General features: G+C 40.4%; 2 protein-coding genes across 4 annotated transcripts; one reads left to right on the top strand and one right to left on the bottom strand.

The window, feature by feature from the left end:
- Positions 1 to 4,414: 4,414 nt before the first annotated feature.
- On the bottom strand, positions 4,415 to 18,402 carry syt8 (synaptotagmin VIII). Of its 3 annotated transcripts, none has more exons than XM_068723929.1 (10): positions 18,290 to 18,402; positions 12,051 to 12,218; positions 11,336 to 11,508; positions 10,985 to 11,080; positions 10,611 to 10,778; positions 9,875 to 10,042; positions 8,988 to 9,105; positions 6,016 to 6,042; positions 5,792 to 5,925; positions 4,415 to 5,033 (listed from the first exon to the last, which is right to left on the bottom strand). In XM_068723929.1, the coding sequence occupies exons 2-10, from the start codon at positions 12,193 to 12,195 to the stop codon at positions 4,797 to 4,799; spliced, it is 1,266 nt and encodes a 421-aa protein (XP_068580030.1). In that variant the 5' UTR covers positions 12,196 to 12,218; positions 18,290 to 18,402; the 3' UTR covers positions 4,415 to 4,796. The 3 variants fall into 3 exon arrangements, with proteins under 3 accessions (XP_068580030.1, XP_068580031.1, XP_068580032.1); XM_068723930.1 differs by lacking the exon at positions 18,290 to 18,402 and adding an exon at positions 17,577 to 17,650; XM_068723931.1 differs by lacking the exon at positions 6,016 to 6,042.
- Positions 14,387 to 16,075, top strand: LOC137881909 (general transcription factor II-I repeat domain-containing protein 2-like). The gene has a single exon (XM_068724100.1). The coding sequence runs from the start codon at positions 14,387 to 14,389 to the stop codon at positions 16,073 to 16,075; it is 1,689 nt and encodes a 562-aa protein (XP_068580201.1).
- Positions 18,403 to 19,896: the final 1,494 nt, after the last annotated feature.

The following is a 19,896-nucleotide window of genomic DNA, read 5'->3' as shown; positions in this document are numbered from 1 at the left end:
ATTCAGAACCCCGAATCTGGACACACAATTATGTTTAAATTCACCACGTTCATATTTATACTTACTAAAACTTTCCAGCCTTTGGCTTCCATTCACTTCCCTCGATATGAAACAAAACCTCTCATTTCTTTATTCTTAAAAATCCACAAAATTGTATGAATTGAAATGATGTAATTAATGTATTTTAAGGGGATTTAAAGTGCATAGTGATACATGAATAACTAAGTGGATTGCAACACTTTAAAGAAGTCAAATTTAGGCAAATATAAATGAAGGTGCACATCATTAGGATGAATCAATACGGGGTCTGTTATATATGTCTGTTTGTGTTGTTGCTTTTTTTGCAATTTAATACTTTAATACTTTTTTTGTGCAAATTCACAGTGAGGATGAATTAATGGATAATAGTAAATAAAAGTTATTAACGGATTACTTTCACATGTAAGAGCTTTTGTCTGGTGATAGTTAACTAAAGGTCCCTGATTCTCCTGTTAAAGGTACAGTACAGATAAAGGGACGATAATGTTATTTAATCATGGTGTGTTGAATCCGTTTGTGCCACACACCATGTTTGTCCAGTAAAAGATCATTTTGCAAGTCAACAAATTCTCAGTTTGTCGTAGTATCATGAACTAAACCTCCCGTCTCTCACATTGTACGTCGCCAACATGGCCGTTAGCTTGGCTAGCTAGCAGTTAGCTTGGCTAGCTAGCTAGCTAGCTAGCTAACCTAGCTACGATCCAAATGTAACGTTATCTCATCCGATGTGTTTTTATTCAGCGACTCTTTTTTATCATCCAGGAAGATAAAGGAGTGAGACCTCGTACCGAACACGCAGACATCTAGTGTCGTCTTTATAGTTACGTATTTTCACAGTTTAATACTTCAACAATTTTCCGACAAAATGCTACTTTGTTGACGTGCAACGTTTGACAAACGTTACATGTGTATTCATGGCACAATTCAAACAGGAAGCACAATGTATTTGTCTCTTCCATTGACTACCACACATGTTATTTCCGATATAAGGTCCAACCAAAAGGGGCGGGACTTAGCCTCTGTGTACAGTTCTTAAAGTTTAAACCAGGTAATAATCTAATGAGGCACGTTTGATCCTCCTTAAACCACAGCTTCCAGCATGACATAAGAAGCCTAAAATAAATGAAGTGATGTGTTGAATCACAGCGCGATGGGTGGGCGGGACATTTGCATTTCAAAGAGACCCTCTTGAGCTCCTCGGCTCATTTCTGTTGGACCTTAGCTGTGATGCTGACAAACACCTGTCTGAGTAATATAGACTATATGTATATATAGTATGTAGAAATATACGGATTAAATGCATGGAGCTGGTGATGTAGTATTACATATTTAAAAAAAGATCATGTATGGTGGGGGGGGGCAGGAAGTGAACGGGTCCAACCAACAAATCAACAAATGAAATGAAAGTCAAATAGAAGAAAAGACACCTTTTCTTTTCTCTTTGATCTTTATAAAAAGAGTTTCTCCTGAAGGTGGCGCCAGAGAGACGATGACGTCGTTACTTGAATCGGCAGCAGTGATGGAAAGTAATAAAGTACATTTACTCAAGTACTGCACTTAAGTACTATTTTGAGGTATTTTATTCAAGTGTTTCAATATTCTGCTACATTCTACTTCTAGTTCACTACATCTCAGAGGTACATAATGTACTTTTTACTGTACTACATCTTAGAGGTACATATTGTACTTTTTACTGTACTACATCTCAGAGGTACATATTGTACTTTTTACTGTACTACATCTGTTTGATTTCTGTTACTTTCCAGATTCTGACTCTGAATACAAAGATAAAGATTATCTAAATATAAAGATAATCAACAGTTAAATTATCTTGTAACTTAAATGATCAAGGGAGGAAATCCACAAACTTTGTTGTACATAAAGTGTATTAGATGAGCTGCAACATGAACATTATAAATACATTAATGCACCAATAATTAGAACACAGTAGTATAATATATGTTATTCTGAAATGGGCACAATGAGTACTTTTTCTTTTGGTACTTTAAGTATATTTTGATGCCAATACCTTTTGTATTTTTACTTGAGTCAATTGTGAATGCAGCACTTTTACTTGCAACTGAGTATTTCTAATCTCTTTTACTAAAAAGTCTTTTTCATCTCTAAAATCTGTCTCGTTGTCTCATCTATATGTTATTTTTTGAATCATACTATTAATGTAGGGACACAAATATACAACTGACATCAAACAATGTATGCATCATAGAACATTTCAGTTATATGGTTGTGTATATGCTAATAATGTTTCTTGGTTGGTTTTATGAATGTTGCTCCTCATTTCTTGTTTCCAGGAGTATTTAAGTGTTCTAGGTGTGTCTCCTGTCTCCTTGTTTATGTCCTCCTCCAGGTGGAAGGAGACCAGGTGTCAGCATCGGGTGCAGAGAGAAAGTCAAAGCTCAGGGACGTTTAACGAGTGTGATCTCTGGAGGCCTGAAGCAGCAGGAACACTCGCCTGCTGAACTCAGCTTGATTGGTCTCCAGTCTGGATTTAAGTCCTTTGTGTACTTTTGGGGAAAGACGAGCGAGCGCAGAGCTCCAACCTCACAACCTCACAACCAGACCCGTAGAGGTTACCCCCACAAACAACGCACAGATTTATTTAAATTTTTTTTCAATTTGAATTACATGGGATGCACACTATGGTCTTATTGTCTTGTCTGTGTTTCCAGAATTGATATAAAAATAAAGAAAGATATATTTAATTGTGCTTTCTTTGTTAGCTAGGTTAGTGACGTGACGACATAGGTCAGAAGGTCACAGACCGGCGCGCCCGCGGCAAATAGGTAGCTAACGTTAGCGCTGATTCACTCAGTAACGTTAGCACTGATTCAATCAGTAACGTTAGCACTGATTCACTCAGTTACGTTAGCACTGATTCACTCAGTTACGTTAGCACTGATTCAATCAGTAACGTTAGCACTGATTCACTCAGTTACGTTAGCACTGATTCACTCAGTAACGTTAGCACTGATTCAATCAGTAACGTTAGCACTGAAGCACTGATTCACTCGGTAACGTTAGCGCTGATTCACTCGGTAACGTTAGTGCTGATTCACTCGGTAACGTTAGCGCTGATTCACTCGGTAACGTTAGCGCTGATTCACTCGGTAACGTTAGCACTGATTCACTCTGTAACTTTAGCGCTGATTCACTCGGTAACGTTAGCGCTGATTCACTCTGTAACTTTAGCGCTGATTTTTCCTGAGGAGAAAATGAAAAGCAAATTCAAAAGCGGCATTCAAAACAGAAAATTACTGAATTGAATGCAAAACTTCCAAAAATAACAAGTATTTTTCGACCGGCTGGTGAAGGATGCACTAATCTGCCAGAAGAGACAGGTATTGTCCTGTTTGCTATAGCTAGCATTACCACGTAGCTAACGTTATACTTTGACAGCCTTTGATATCTTGCCTGTATGGGGGGGGGGGGGGGGGGGGGGGGGGCTCTCAGGGTTATACTGCTCAGTGTCTCACTCTTACTGTCTCACTCTGCAGGTTTGTGGTAAAAGTATAAAATGACTTAAGTAAAAATTGTACGTTCCAGAAATAAAATATGTGTTGTGGTCATAAAAAAAACTTAATCTGTAGAAGAAGAAGAAAATAAATGTGCACATTTAAGACAAATAATAAAATAATAATTATAAGCATTTTCATTTTTTTCACATTTATTTTATTTATTTTTTTAATGTTAATATTTATTTATATATTTTTAAAAGATATATTTAATTTTTGCAAACAAATTACTCAGAAAGCCCAAAGCAGTTGATTGACAGCTTGGCCCTTCAAGGAAAAGCATAAGGAAAGTAAAGGGTTAAAAATAATGAAATATCAATTTAAATAAATACTTACAAATACTTAAAAATATACATACAGAAAAATGTAAGTAATTTAATGCAAATTGTTTTAAATATTGTAAATGTAAATATTATATATATATATATATATATATATATATATATATTTCCAAATTAATTTAAGTCTTTTCTTTTCATGCTACTATATATTTATACTCATCTATTGTATTGAACTATTGTACTTTTTATTGCACTACATTTATCTGATAACTTTAGTCACTTTGCAGATTAAAGTTATGTTTTGTTAGTTTTAAGGCTTTAATCTTTGTTTTTTCCTTTATTTTTAATCTGACTCTATTGACTTTTATTTATTTATTTTTTCTCTTTTATTTTTGCAATTCATTAATTATTCTATTTATTTTTTCTATCTTCATAATAAAACTGACCCAATTCTTTCCTTTGTCCACACGAGGGCACTTCATCACTTCATCACTTCAGGTTAGCAGTGTTTTAAAGAGAGGTGATTACATTTGATTTTAAAGGCTGAAAGCTACAAATTAATTAAAATCAAAAAAGTTTTCTTTAATATTCAAGTAACATAAAAATCCCCACAAACATCCGTCACTTCAAAATAAAAGGAATTTCCAGAAAGTTTTCAAAGTTTAAACATTTGAAATCAGGTGAGCCGGTGCATAAAAGATATTTTAAACACATAGATGTGAGATAATACTAATATCACAGCAAACTTTAGAATATCATCACAAGTTTGAGGGATGAAATTTGTTTTGTATCATAAAATTCACACAGGAAGTGCTCAACATTAAAATATGATTAATTTGAATTCATCTTGAGTGTAAATAGATTGAAGAAGAGCAGCAGAAATGATCTTCAAAGAGAGTTTTGAATCTCCCTGGTCTGATGCGGTTGAAGTGTTTCCATGCCATCAGAAGGGCAGTTTATTTTGGAGGGGGATCTTCCTCTTCAGGGTCAGGGTGGAGTTGACCTGCTCGGCCGACAGCAGGCTGTGCCACTGAGCGACCGGCCGCCGCGGGTTGGACAACATGTCGGCCCAGTGCCTCAGCTGGTTCCCCGAGGCGTCGCAGCCCAGGAAGATCTTCCCCATGGCGTCGTTTCGGGACACGGCGTCGTGGTCCCACACGGAGATCACCAGGTGCACCCTCTGGGGAGCAGGAGAGGTCGTCTCTTTAGATTAAGATCCCCTCAAACAGCTGTTTGTCTGGGGTTGTTTCTCATTATTACATTTATTTCAGTGTTCTTCCTTTCCTCCGGACAGACGCTGGATTTTAGTAATTTAGCTCACTTTAAAGCAGAATTTTTTTAAGTTAAAATTAACAATAAACTAAAAAGAAAATGTAATTACGGGATTTTTTTAAAGGTATTTTAAGGAGATAATGTTTAATGGATGACACATTATTTTTGAATGTGATATCTATGTGAATAAAGTTTTTTTAAAGAGTAAAATAAAGATGCAAATTCATGGTATTAGGAAGAGTTCATGGATTAAATTAAGAGTGTTTCTGATGGATTACTTCCATGTTTGTCTTTTTAAGGAGGTAAAACCATTCAAATTGTAAAAAACAATTAATACATGAAAAGGTGATTATTGTTAAATTCTTTAACCATGGAGATAATTCCTTACAAACACCTGAAGCTATTAAAGTATATTAATGATTCTATGGGGCGAACCTTCAAACATTATTAATCTGACCAAAATTAAACAAAACACAACACTTCCTGCTGCTGCCGCTTCACAATAAAAGCATTTAACTGGCGAAACACTGGTTTTAATGTGAAGAATTTAAAATGTCCCACATAGTAAATGTCTGGTTGTCTTCACTAAATAGATCCTTATTCAAAATGTTGGATTATATAATGTGAACGTGTTCAAAACAAATCAGCTTGTATTTCTGAACTCACCTGGATTTGGTCAAAGGACACGTCGAAGGTGAAGGACTCGTTGTAATACGGGTTCAGCGTCTTCTTTTTAATCGACGTCTTCCTTTTCTTCCACTTCCTCTTGTCCAGAGCCAGCTGCACCTTCACATACGGATCTACGGACAGCAAGAGCTCGTTAGAGTCACGCAGAAAAAGAAAATGGAAATTCATTAATAATTGTTCAAAAAGATGAAATGTCTCTTTACTTGTCTGAGGAGTATTAGAGCCTGTAACTTAAATAAAAAACAAGAAATACATATTTTAATGAAATATGTAAATGATAAAAAAAAATCTCACAATGTTTAGAAATAATTACAAATATTTTGGGATTTACACCAAAAACTCATTATTCTTTGGTTTCTCTAACTTTGATTGTTTACTTACTAGATATTCAACTGAAGAAAAATCTCCTTGAAGACGGTAATAATTCACGTTTTCATTGTTTGATGTGTTGACAATTAAAACAGATTAAACAGCAAGTTTGATTGGAATCCCTGAATCCCACGATTAAAAAAAGATGATTCATTATCGATATTTCATCAAAACAACCCAACACCAGTTTGATTTATATTCCCTGGATTGCACAAATACACCTGATTGAGGAGCATAATGTTAGCCTTCGGTTGCTGAGGAATTACCTGGTTTGGTTAAAGGCACTGAGGACTTCTGTTTACGCTCAATGTTGTGGTGAATTAAGACCGTTACATTTACTCCACAGCTCAATCAAAGATGGAAACACCAGCGGCTCAGAGGGACTACTTTTCACACATGTGAACCACGGTTCTGGTTTTTGTTACATTGTAACATTTGAGTCGATTAGTTCTGGTATGACCTGTCGGCGTTCCCCATGTCCCGTTGTTCCCTACGTCCAGTTGTCATCGCCTACGTCCCATCGTCGTTCCCCATGTCCCGTCGACACCGCCTACGTCCCTACGCCGTTCTCTACGTCCTGTCGCCGTTCCCTACGTCGCTCCCTACGTCGTTCCCTACGGCGTTCCCTACGTCTTGTCGCCGTTCCCTACGTCTTGTCGCCGTTCCCTACATCCTGTCGCCGTTCCCTACGTCCTGTCGCTGTTCCCTATATCCCATCGTCAACGCCTACGTCCCGTCACCTTTCCCTACGTCCTGTCGTCGTTCTCTGCATCCAGTCGTCACCGTCGACGTCCAGTTGTCATTACCTACATACCGTCGCCGTTCCCTATGTCCCGTCATCACTGCCTACGTCCAGTCGTCATCCCCTACGTTCCGCCATCACCGCCTACGTCCAGTCGTCATTCCCTACGTCCCGTCTTCATTACCTACGTCCCGTCATCACTGCCTACGTCCTGTCTTCATTTCCTACGTCCCGTCTTCATTCCCTACGTCCCGTCTTCATCCCCTACGTCCCGTCTTCATCACCTACGTCCCGTCTTCATCCCCTACGTCCCGTCTTCATTCCCTACGTCCCGTCGTCATTCCCTACGTCCCGTCTTCAACACCTACGTCCCGTCTTCATCCCCTACGTCCCGTCTTCATTCCCTACGTCCCGACTTCATTCCCTACGTCCCGTCTTCATTCCGTACGTCCCGTCGTCATTCCCTACGTCCCGTCGTCATTCCCTACGTCCCGTCTTCATTCCCTACGTCCCGTCGTCATTCCCTACGTCCCGTCGTCATTCCCTACGTCCCGTCTTCATCCCCTACGTCCCGTCTTCAACACCTACGTCCCGTCTTCATTCCCTACGTCCCGTCGTCATTCCCTACGTCCCGTCTTCATTCCCTACGTCCCGTCTTCAACACCTACGTCCCGTCTTCATCCCCTACGTCCCGTCTTCATTCCCTACGTCCCGACTTCATTCCCTACGTCCCGTCTTCATTCCCTACGTCCCGTCTTCATTCCCTACGTCCCGTCGTCATTCCCTACGTCCCGTCTTCATTCCCTACGTCCCGTCTTCATTCCCTACGTCCCGTCGTCATTCCCTACGTCCCGTCTTCATTCCCTACGTCCCGTCTTCATTCCCTACGTCCCGTCGTCATTCCCTACGTCCCGTCTTCATTCCCTACGTCCCGTCGTCATTCCCTACGTCCCGTCGTCATTCCCTACGTCCCGTCTTCATTCCCTACGTCCCGTCTTCATTCCCTACGTCCCGTCGTCATTCCCTACGTCCCGTCGTCATTCCCTACGTCCCGTCGTCATTCCCTACGTCCCGTCTTCATTCCCTACGTCCCGTCTTCAACACCTACGTCCCGTCTTCATCCCCTACGTCCCGTCTTCATCCCCTACGTCCCGTCGTCATTCCCTACGTCCCGTCGTCATTCCCTACGTCCCGTCTTCATTCCCTACGTCCCGTCTTCATTCCCTACGTCCCGTCGTCATTCCCTACGTCCCGTCGTCATTCCCTACGTCCCGTCTTCATTCCCTACGTCCCGTCTTCAACACCTACGTCCCGTCTTCATCCCCTACGTCCCGTCTTCATCCCCTACGTCCCGTCTTCATTCCCTACGTCCCGACTTCATTCCCTACGTCCCGTCTTCATTCCCTACGTCCCGTCTTCATTCCCTACGTCCCGTCTTCATTCCCTACGTCCCGTCGTCATTCCCTACGTCCCGTCTTCATTCCCTACGTCCCGTCGTCGTTCCCTACGTCCCGTCTTCGTTCCCTACGTCCCGACTTCGTTACCTACGTCCCGTCTTCGTTCCCTACGTCCCGTCTTCATTCCCTACGTCCCGTCGTCATTCCCTACGTCCCGTCGTCATTCACTACGTCCCGTCTTCATCCCCTACGTCCCGTCTTCATCCCCTACGTCCCGTCTTCATCCCCTACGTCCCGTCTTCATTCCCTACGTCCCGTCTTCATCCCCTACGTCCCGTCTTCATCCCCTACGTCCCGTCTTCATTCCCTACTTCCCGTCATCATCCCCTACGTCCCGTCTTCAACACCTACGTCCCGTCTTCAACACCTACGTCCCGTCGTCATAACCCCCGGTCTTTGGCCGTGTATTTTGCATGTCGTTCTCCTCTCCTTCTGCTCAGATCAAACTACCTTTTTTGCGAGGGCACCGTCGCTGCATCCTGTGCTTGAATAGTAATTTATAAAGCTTGCTGACTTGCTGCAAAAAGCTTTGTGCGCGTCCTTTCTGTCCTCGCTTATCTTTTGGAGGACCGAATGATTTTGATGTGAGAACTTCTCTCAGTCTGACCTGAAGATCCTCCGATGTCCATGCTCTTCAGGCCTTTGGCCTCCAGCACCACCACGGTCAGTTTGGAGGCGGTGGGAACGTAACGCAGAGAGAAGCAGATGTCGCCCAGGTTCTCCTCCTGCAGCACACAGACATCTTTACAGCAAAGATCACTGAACAGTTCAATGAGAAGACACATCTGTAAATCCAGGTGCTATGTGAATACAGTTAATATCATTATTATTATTAGTATTATTATTCTGAATATTACTTTTTAGTATTATTGTCATTTTTACTATTATTTTTATATATCGGAGACTCTCAAGCATAAAATAATAAAATTTAGGGTTTTTTTTCTTTCATTTTGTATTATGTAAAATTAAGTTTATGAAAAGATTTTAACTGCTTTAATCTCTATTTCACTCTATATATATATATATATATATATATATATATATATATATATATACTTCTATGGCAGTTTTTGACACGGCCATCAGAGCAACTTTTTTAAAGTGAGGAAAAATAAATTAGCATATTCACAGATTCTGGATTTATTAATGAGGGCGAAGGCGTAGACGTTATTTAAATTTTATTTTTAACTTCGTTATTTAACTTTTTCTTGCAGAAAGGAGTCACCTCTGGCTACCATCTGCGTCTGAATGGAGTTAAAAGGGTTCAAAATATTGTTTTATGTGCAGTAGACGGAGTGGTTCGTTTTTAAGGATTCTATGAATACCTTCAGTAGGAGGTGTTGTCAAACTACTGTCTGGGTTTTTGGAAAAAGATTAATCTTTCAGAAGAACACTGTAGATCTGAAAATATCAGTACAAAGTATTCAAACTACAAAAACAACACCTAGGTTGTAACAATCTAGAGTGAAAAACGGGAACAAGGACAAAGGAAACCTCAAACTTGGCGGGCTCGGCGAGGTCCTGCCACTCCTCGATGACGTGGTTCCAGTCGACGTCGCAGAGCTGAACTCTGAGCTCACCGATGATGTTGTGTTTGGAGAATCTGTTGAAGTCAAAAATCTGCATCACCGCCGTCGACTTCAGCAGCGACGACTTTGATAACTGGGAAAATATTAATGACAGAGGAGAAATGAGTGAAACTTTATGTCTCAGGTTAAACTTTACTCCAGTTTTTAGGGGAGATCACCACCATTTATGTATGTGTCTAAAACTGCTTACATTTTAGAAGTTATGTGTTGATATTGTTCAATATCCCCCAAAAAACATAGAGTTCCAAAAATAGAAGATTGAAGTTGTTCAATTTATGAAAAATAATTTGAATAATCTGAGATTAAAGTGGTCAAATTAAGAGAAAACTAAAAAAATATATAAAAGATATTCTCTGAGATTTTAGTGGTAAATTTACAAGAAAAAACTTGAATATTCTCTGAGTTCAAATTGGACAATTAAAAAAAAAACTTGGATATTTTCTGAAATTAAATTGGTAAATTTACAATAAAAACAATAAAAGATATTCTCTTCTTCTCTGAATAATACCCCTCTTCCACGGCTCTAGAACTTTTTTCTCTCTGAGATGCAATGGCCCCAACACGTCAAAGACGACTTCCTGGTGCGTGAAAAACAGATTCTGATCCCAGACCTGCCGATACTTCCCTCGACCGCCTCGTACCTGGAAGCTGAACCGTTCGTTGAAGGCGGGGTTCAGCGTGTTTTTGAACACTTTGGTCTCAAAGGTTTTGGATTTGTCGGGGCAGGTGTAGACTTTGACATACGGGTCCGAGCTTCCTCCCAGGTCCATGGCCTTCAGGCTGTTGGCTTGTTTAATTCCGACCGTGAGCTGTGACAGACGGACAGGAAACGGACAGGAAACAGACAGGAAACAGATCTTTAGTGACACCATGCGGTCAAGGGGAACTCTTAAGCTGTATGCGATTAGATACAAAGTCCAGGAACAGATGTAGATGGACGTAGATAAATGAAATCAGTGGAGCCCTGTGATAAAGAGAGGGACAGCGTGGAGGTGGGATGGGCTGGTTCATTCACCTCAGACTGAGCGGCGTTGTAGTCCAGAGAGTAGAGCAGCTTTCCTCTGTACTGTTTGGTCGATCCGTAGCCGACATCCGCCACATCGGGCTGAACCTGTCGGAGCACAGGAAACACATCAGCACACCTGTTTTATTTAACAGAGAGTATGTCGCAGGACGGACCCCAAAAGTTGTGGCCACACAGTTAAACAACAAGCTCAAACTGACAATAAACCCCCTTATTCATTCATTGACTCTGAACAGACTCAGCTGATCATCCGACTCTCAAACTGTTTTCACGTTGTCGTTTGTCAGCGATAGTGAATTGTGTCATCAACATAGAATCGGATTCCCCCTTCAGACGGCTCACCAGAGCTGTGGTGGTTTTTCCGTTCACTTCGTCCAGGTTGATCTTCTCGTTCTTCTTCTGCTGCTTCTTCTTCTTGTTCCCTTTGCAGCAGCACTTACAGCAGATACACAGGCAGCAGATCAGAATCAGCAGAACGCCGGCCACAAAGATGGCGTAGATCGCCCATCGAGGCACTGAGGGAGACAAGGAGGTGAAGCATAACAGCATCATTGTTACACAGGTGAGCTTTGGTCTGAGGAAGTGTCTTAAAGCTGCATTCTCTCTAGTGTCCACCAGGGGGCGACTCCTCTGGTTGTATAGAAGTCTAGTCTAAAATGACTCTACTTCTCTCTTGATTTATTCCCTCAGTAAACATTGTAAACATGAGTTTATGGTCTCAATCTCTAGTTTACAGTCTTCTTCAATACAGCATGATGTTCATTTAGTACATTATGCTCCATTTAGAGTCACACAGACCATAAAGCAGACAAACCGATGGGTGACGTCCACAATAAAAGGCTTCTCTAAAATGTTCACATTTCACTACACAACCACTTACTTACTTTTGATACTTTAAGTACATTTTGCTCATAATATTCCTGTACTTTTGCTTAAATAGAATCTTAAATGGATGTTTTCTTGTACTGGAGTATTTTAAGACACTGAGTACTTCTTCCTCCTCTGATGTTTGTCTCTAAACTTTGGCTTTCGTTGAAGCAGCAGCTCGGAGACTCACGGGGGATCTTGTTGAGAAGGTCGTTGAAGAAGTTGGCGGCGGCGACGGCCACTGGGTTGAGGGTGGAGTTGGTGTGGGTGGTGGAGGAGTAATTGGTCACTGGCAGGATGGTGGTGAAGGGATGAGATGAGTTTGGTGACGGCATGATGACGAGGGTGGAGAGAAGATCTGTGGAGGAAAGAGAAGAGAAAAGAGAGTCAGTCTGGACTTCAACACAAATAAATCAGAAAGTAAACATGTGACGTATACTATAAACCAGTGGTGGAACAAAGTACATTTACACAAGTAATGTACTGAAGTACTTGAGTATTTCCATTTTGCTGCACTACTTTTATTTAAAACTTATAGTTAGTATAGTTATAGTACTTATAGTTATATATATATATATATATACATATATATATATATATATATATATATATATATATATACACACAGTATAAAAAAGCATACGCTATGTTGTTGTTGCTTCCTATTTTGTTTTCAGTATTTTCAACTTTATCAACACATAAAAGAAGCTGAAGTTCTGTCATCTCTCAGTTACAAACATCATTCGTGGTTTATAATGAACTATGATGAAAAGTACAAAGGGAGCCACGCATCTGTGTTAACTGGTTCTAGTTCTAGCAGCAATCTGACAGCGCCATAACTTCTACAAAAAACTAAAAAATGTCTCTATAAATGAAGATATTCGATATTTCATTGAACCGGAAACAAACAAAGTTGGGTGCTGTCTGTCGTCAGATCACACCAAAACAAATGAAAATCGATATTAAAATAATAATAAAAAAGAAAAAAAATATTTCAGAAGAAACTGAAACGAGCCCTCCTGAAAACACTTTTAAATTACTTGTATTATACTTCAATATTTCCATTTTACTGCACTACATTCATTTAAAACTTTTAATTTATATTTTTAATAAATTCATTTGGGGTATTTTTTAATTCTCTTTACACATAAAGGAACCTTTAGTTCTCTCATCCTGTAGTTCATCACGAACATTCAACATCAAAAACATCTGGAGGTACTAGAAGAAGCAGAAAGTAGAATAGATTGGAAAGTAAAGGTACCTCGAATGTGTACTTAAGTACAGTACTTGAGTAAATGTACTTGGCTACTTCCCACCACTGCCTAACAACGGTGACGTACAAAATCAAACAAACATCAAGAAACCCTGGCATTCCATGACTGTGACGCTCCACCTTCAGGCCTCCACCATGAACAAACAGCAGCGACGCACCAACCCTCAGTGGTTCTCAGTCCGATAACAACAACAAAGCCTCAACGTCACAATAACCTTTTTAAACGGTCTTAAACCTACTAAACTTACACACTTTGTAAAAGAAATGCCCACTCTCGCACACGACTGTCAGATTTCTTCCAACGTTCGTTACTAAAGTCAGTCTCTGAAGAGTCAGAGTCCCCCATGCTTCTTTCTACATTTACAACACACAGCTTGGGTGGTTTTAAAGGAGCGTCCCAGTGATCCCATATCACGCTTCCTTAAAGTCCGAGGACCCAGAGTCTGATTAAAACCACAACGGTTCACAATTTGAAGCAGCAGAGTTTGAGATATCCTGACTTTAAGTATAAAGCAAGAACACTGGAGCCTACATTTCCCACAATGCAACGGATGGTGCTCTTATTAAACTTCTCCTGCAGTTTTAACGGTTCCAGACAACTTGGAGGTTGAATTTCTCCCGGTTGAAATTTCCAACCAAACGTAAAGAAGAAACGTTTCCTGATAACAGAGCGACGTGTTTTTAAATTTACATGTAGAAAGGTTTTACTACTTCATAGTTTGTATTGTTTTAATTAAATACAGACAAATGTACTTAACGTTGCCTTTTGTGCTCCCTTATTGTTGTGTGACGTCGGACAACTGCTTCGACAAGGAACTCTGTGAGTGACGTTCGTTAGCAGTCAGTGAGCTAGCTAGCTAACGCTAACGCTAATGGGACGATAAGTTCACAGAGTTTCTTCATAAACTATATTTTAAATCGACTCCTGTCTGCACCGAAGAGTTTGAAGATTTGATCTTAATGTTGACGTTTGAATTTCAAATCAACATTCGAATGCTTTAGATCACATGTGTCAAACTCAAGGCCCGCGGGCCACATCCGGCCCGTGAATGAATTATCTTTGGCCCGCATGATAAAATCTATTTACTATTAGAGCTGGCCCGCCGGTATATGGCACGCATCACCATAATACTACAAATCCCACAATGCACTGTCCGTGTGTCGTCGCGCATTCGCGGGCCCGCGAAAGCGCGCCTCACAGTCTGTATTACATACCACTTGTGTCAACTTTCAACTATCCCTCTCCCCAAAAAATGGCTAAACGAAAGGTGGAATTTGAAAACAGGAGTTTTCAAGACAGGTGGGAGGCACAGTATATGTTCGCGGATGTAAAAAGCAAAGCTGTGTGTCTTCTGTGCGGAGACAGTGTGGCTGTAATGAAAGAATACAACATAAGAAGACACTATGAAACGAAGCACCAAGACAGATACAAGCATCTGGACATGACACAAAGGCTACAGAAGGTAGAGGAGTTCAAAAGAAGTCTGGTGTCACAGCAGGCTATGTTCACTAAAGCCAAACCACAAATCGAGGCTGCTGTTAAGGCCAGCTTTATTGTGGCAGCAGAGGTTGCGAAATCAGCCCGGCCCTTTACCGAGGGGGAATTTGTCAAAAACTGCATGATTAAAGTTTGCGACGCCGTGTGCCCAGAAAAAAGACAAGCATTTTTAAATGTGAGCCTAAGCCGAAACACCGTTGCTGACCGTGTGCGTCACCTTGCTGCCAATCTCCAACAACAGCTTGTGGGAAAGGGAAAAGATTTCATGGCATACTCCCTTGCTGCGGATGAGAGCACCGACACTTCTGATACTGCCCAACTGTCAGTTTTCATCCGTGGAGTGGACTCAAGCCTGTGCGTAACAGAAGAGTTTTTGGGATTACACCCAATGCATGGCAGAACTACGGGGAAAGATCTCTTTGAAGAGGTGTCCAGATGTGTAGATAAAATGGGGCTGCCGTGGGATAAACTTGTGGGACTGACAACAGATGGAGCGCCTGCGATGTGCGGTCAAAAGAGTGGATTGGTGGGGAGGATCCGAGAAAAGATGAAGGAGGAAAACGTTACAAGTGAGTTGACAGCTTATCACTGCATCATACACCGGGAGTCGTTGTGTGGCAAAGCCTTGAAAATGGAACATGTGATGAGCATCATAGCATTAGCGGTTAACTTGATCAGAGCCAAAGGTTTAAATCACCGCCAGTTCAAGTCTTTTCTGGAGGAGGTAGGTACAGAATATGGTGACTTGCCCCATCACACAGAGGTGCGATGGCTAAGCCAGGGAAAGGTGCTGGAAAGATTTTTCCAGTTGCGTGAGGAGATCTGTGAGTTCATGGAAATCAAAGGGAAAGGCACAGCAGAGCTCCGAAATAAAATGTTTCTGTGTGAAGTGGCGTTCCTGTGTGACATCACAAGCCACCTGAATGCGCTCAACCTGCAGCTTCAGGGGCGGGGCCGCGTCATCACTGACATGTACGCTACAGTGAGGGCTTTTAAAACCAAGCTGCGCCTGTGGGAGACGCAGATGCTGCAGGAAAACTTGAGCCATTTCCCGCACTGCCAAACAATGAAAGAGCAGCTCGCTGCCTTCCCAACTACACAGTTTGCTGAAAAACTCGGCATACTTGGTGCTGACTTCACACGGCGATTTGCCGATTTTGAAGCCCAAAAAAGCAGGTTTGAACTGCTCAGTAATCCATTTGCAGCTGACGTGGAAAACGCACCATCAGACCTCCAAATGGAGCTGATTGAGCTCCAATCTAGTGACACACTGAAGGCAAAATATGAGTCTGTGGGCGCTGCAGAGTTTCCACGTTTCATCCCCGACACAATGCCCCAGCTGCGCTCCCAGGCTGCTCAAACGCTCTCTATGTTTGGCAGCACATACTTGTGTGAACAACTGTTTTCTTTGATGAAGATGACCAAAACTTCTGTGGTGAAGTGAGACCTCTGCTCGCAGGAGGCCGCGGACCTCTCGCTCTTTCGTTGTTGTTTGAGCAACGAAGTCACGCTAAGAAAAATCAGCTGGATCCGGCTTACAATGAAAAAGTATTTATAATTCACAAATGCTAAAAGACAGTTACAAACTGAATTACACTGTCGACAGTAAGGAATCGCGAAACCGAGTTCAAAGACTCTCCCCCTCTACCAGCCTACAAACGCCAGTTTACAGTAAAGAGGATCGCCAAGAACTGAACAACATCTCTGAACAATGTTTTTATACCCAAAAGTCAGTAGTTTACTTTCAAAAGTCCACTATCAGCTTTGTGATTGGCTGGAATCTGATTGTCTCCTCCTGTCCTCGGACAATGCTCTCCATTGGTCTAAGTGATCCGCATAATGTCTGAATAGTGTCCTCTGGTCCGGCCTGTCCTCCTCCTCATAAAACAGCATGTACCCGACCCCCACACTTCCTTAGGGCTGTATTCATCTACATCTCTGTTTGATCGATACATCTCCTTCCCCCACTGTCCACACCTCACATTCCTGAAGTCGGCTCACCAAACTCATCACATTATCATACAGTTGTTTTCGGATCTGAAAAGCCCGTCTCAAAGGTCTCTCTCTTTCCCTCAAAATAAATTATTTTTGGCTGTTGTTTGCCTGTAGAAACTGTTTCCACTTGAAATTACTCTGGAAAAACTGCAGATAGAGCCATAAGCAATTAATGAAACTGATTTTATTACGTTTATTTTTATTTATTAATGTATTATTTATAATTTTTATTTCATTTATTTCATAATTAATGTTGTTTTATAGGCAATACTCTATAGGCCTTGTTAGTTCCAGGTTCAATATGTGCACTAAGGTTCTTTCAATAAGTTTTCAATAAACGTTGAACCCATCTGGCCCTTGACTTGTATCAATTTCTTTATTTCGGCCCACTGTGTATTTGAGTTTGACACCCCTGCTTTAGATAGTCTGAAGCTGGTATTTGAGTCAGACACAGATCAGGCTAAACTACAGTTATTGGTGTTTTACTGTAGAAATAGATTCCAGTGGTGGCTGCGTACGATTGTTTTAAACTGCTGTGATCCAAACTTTTCTAATAACTTCAGAGTTTTAAAGTCGAAAAGTCAAACTATATTGAGAAACAATAACATGTTTTCATCTATGAAATATTGCGCTTTAATCCATATTTGTTGCTGTTAAGCCTTAAAAAAACATTTTCACTGCGGTCACAAAACTGTGTAAAAAGCAGCAATCTGACAGCATCATAACTATAAGTATTTATTTACCTACAATAACAAATGCAACCTTTTATTTTTCGGGTGATCATGAATTAATTAGGAAAGTTATTCAAAGCTTCATTCAAATAAAAATGAAACCAGACGTTGTGTTTGTGGAGTTATTAATCACGGTCTACGTCGAGCATCTTCACTATTAAACGCAAAGATTAAACTTCTTCTCTTCTCATGAATACAAACTGGAAACATTTTACTCACTGATGGCGAGTTTGACAGAAACGTTGACATCCCGACTCGCTGGCTGAAGAGTCTCTGACTCGTACGTGTTGGAGAACGAGTGAAGAGGAAGAGGAGGAAGAGGAGGAAGGAGAGGAAGGAGAGGAAGGAGGTGACGTCACCCTCAGACTTTTTAGGAAAGAAAAACCCAACAACAACCTTTTTGAACAGAGAGAGGAAACGTCTCCTCCCTCCATCAACTGATTTCACTGTAATCAGCAAACAACAGTCCAAACATCTGAGTACTCACACATACTCACAGCAAGTACCAGAGTACTAACACAGTGTACAAACACTCTGCTACGAGTAAACGTCCTCACTGAAGTAAAAGTACTAAAGTTTTAGCATGAAAATATTCCGAAAGTACCAAAAGTAAAAGTACTCATTTGGCAAAATAACATGTATTATAGTATTGGATTCTAACTATTCTAGTAATACTCTGAGTATGTAGAAGTACCTCAAACAGCCTCTCTAAACATCACTACTGTTCCTTTAATAATCACAATATTAATAAACTCTATTCACACGGTTGAATCAAGAGTGAAACATCTCAGAGCTCAGAGCTCTGGTCAGAGGTGGAAGACGAGAAGAACGGTGGAAGGAAAGAAGTAAATAAGGACTAAAAACAATAAAGACGGAGAAGAAGAAGAAGAAGAAGAAGAAGAAGAGGAGCTGGGAGACGAGTTGAACAGCACCTGACTGAAACGACGAAATCTCATTTCTTCTTCTCTCGTTCTGTTGCTGAAGGTTCTGTTGAACTTCAGACGTCCATCTTCAACCCTCAGTGAGACGACTTCAACCTGCAGCAGCACCACACCTGCTGAACACACACACACACACACACACACACACACACACACACACACACACACTAGTTCAAACAGAGGTGGAGTCGTTGCTGCTAAAATACCAGTTATTCAAATATGAGTCGTGACGTCTTGATGTCAGTGAAGAGAACAAAGTTTAATTAAACAAAGAGACGTTTTCATTCATTCAAAGATTAAAGTGATTAATTCATCCACTTATGTTTGTATCTTTAAAAATGTTGTATGTTCACTACATACATGTGTATATATATATATATATATATATATATATATATACACATACACATACATGTATACATACTGTATACACACATAGATATGTACATATACACATATAATTTGTGTGTATATATATATATATATATACACACAAAAATATAGACAGAGATGTGTCTATATACTGTATATATATATATATGTAAATACACGTGTGTATACAAACATCTTTCAGTACCTTTTAAAGTGCTATACAAATAAAATGTATTATATACACATACATACACACACAAATGTAAATGTCTACATATATGTGTACATACATTATCTAAACACACACACACACACACACAATATATTTCTACACATTGAGTGGGTTACATACACTGCTGTCGGTGAAATAAAAGTTCCACTCGGAGGTTTTGTTGAACTGCATTTTATTTGATTAATTGATGAGCTAAACGAGAGCAGGCCAGAGCCAATCACAGCGCAGCGATCTGAGCAGGAAGCTGTTCTCCTGACCTGGGGTCACGCCTCCTCTAGAGGAGCTCCACACTCAGCAGCAGCATGTTCTTCTTAAAGGAGCCATGTGGAGTGTTTAGAGGAGCAGCTCCTCCTCTTCCTCTTCCTCTTCTTCACCGACGGTTATCATGGCGCCAGTAAAGGGTTAACAACTCATCTGAACTATTCAAATCTTAATCCTCAGTTTGTTCCTTCAATTCAATACTCAATAACTTCAGAAAGAATCCTCACACTCAAAGTACACCCGGAGCTTTCAACCACAAAACGGTAAGGAGACCTTTAAAACACAGTGTGTTCAAGTATAAAACATGACGACTTTGTGTCGCTACCGTTTCCTGCCTCAATGGAACTGAACTTGTTACATTTAGGGAAGTTAAAAGTATTGATTTTGGGAGAACAAATTATTAAAAAGAGGTTTAAAATACTTCATTCAGTCCCCGTTGTTAAAAAGCTTGTGCTGCGTTTCTTGTTCTCATACTTTATTTAATTTTATTTATTTATTTATTTATTTATTTATTTATTTATTTATTTATATATATATATATATATATATATATATATATATATATATATATATAAATAACACAGCTGACTGAAGCTCAGCGGGTGATTTCACCGTGAACACGTCAAACAGCTTCCTGCTGTGATCACACCTCATATTTGTGTTAAGATCTGTAAAAAAGCACAAAATAAAGTTCCTTTACAAGAGAATAATAACAATAATAATAATATGTATA

This window comes from Cebidichthys violaceus, unplaced genomic scaffold (assembly GCF_023349555.1).
Source record: "Cebidichthys violaceus isolate CVI_PGR_0920_01 unplaced genomic scaffold, fCebVio1.0.p SCAF_3, whole genome shotgun sequence".
In the NCBI taxonomy this organism is placed as follows: Eukaryota; Metazoa; Chordata; class Actinopteri; order Perciformes; family Stichaeidae; genus Cebidichthys; species Cebidichthys violaceus.
This window is presented reverse-complemented; position numbering and strand designations above follow the sequence as displayed.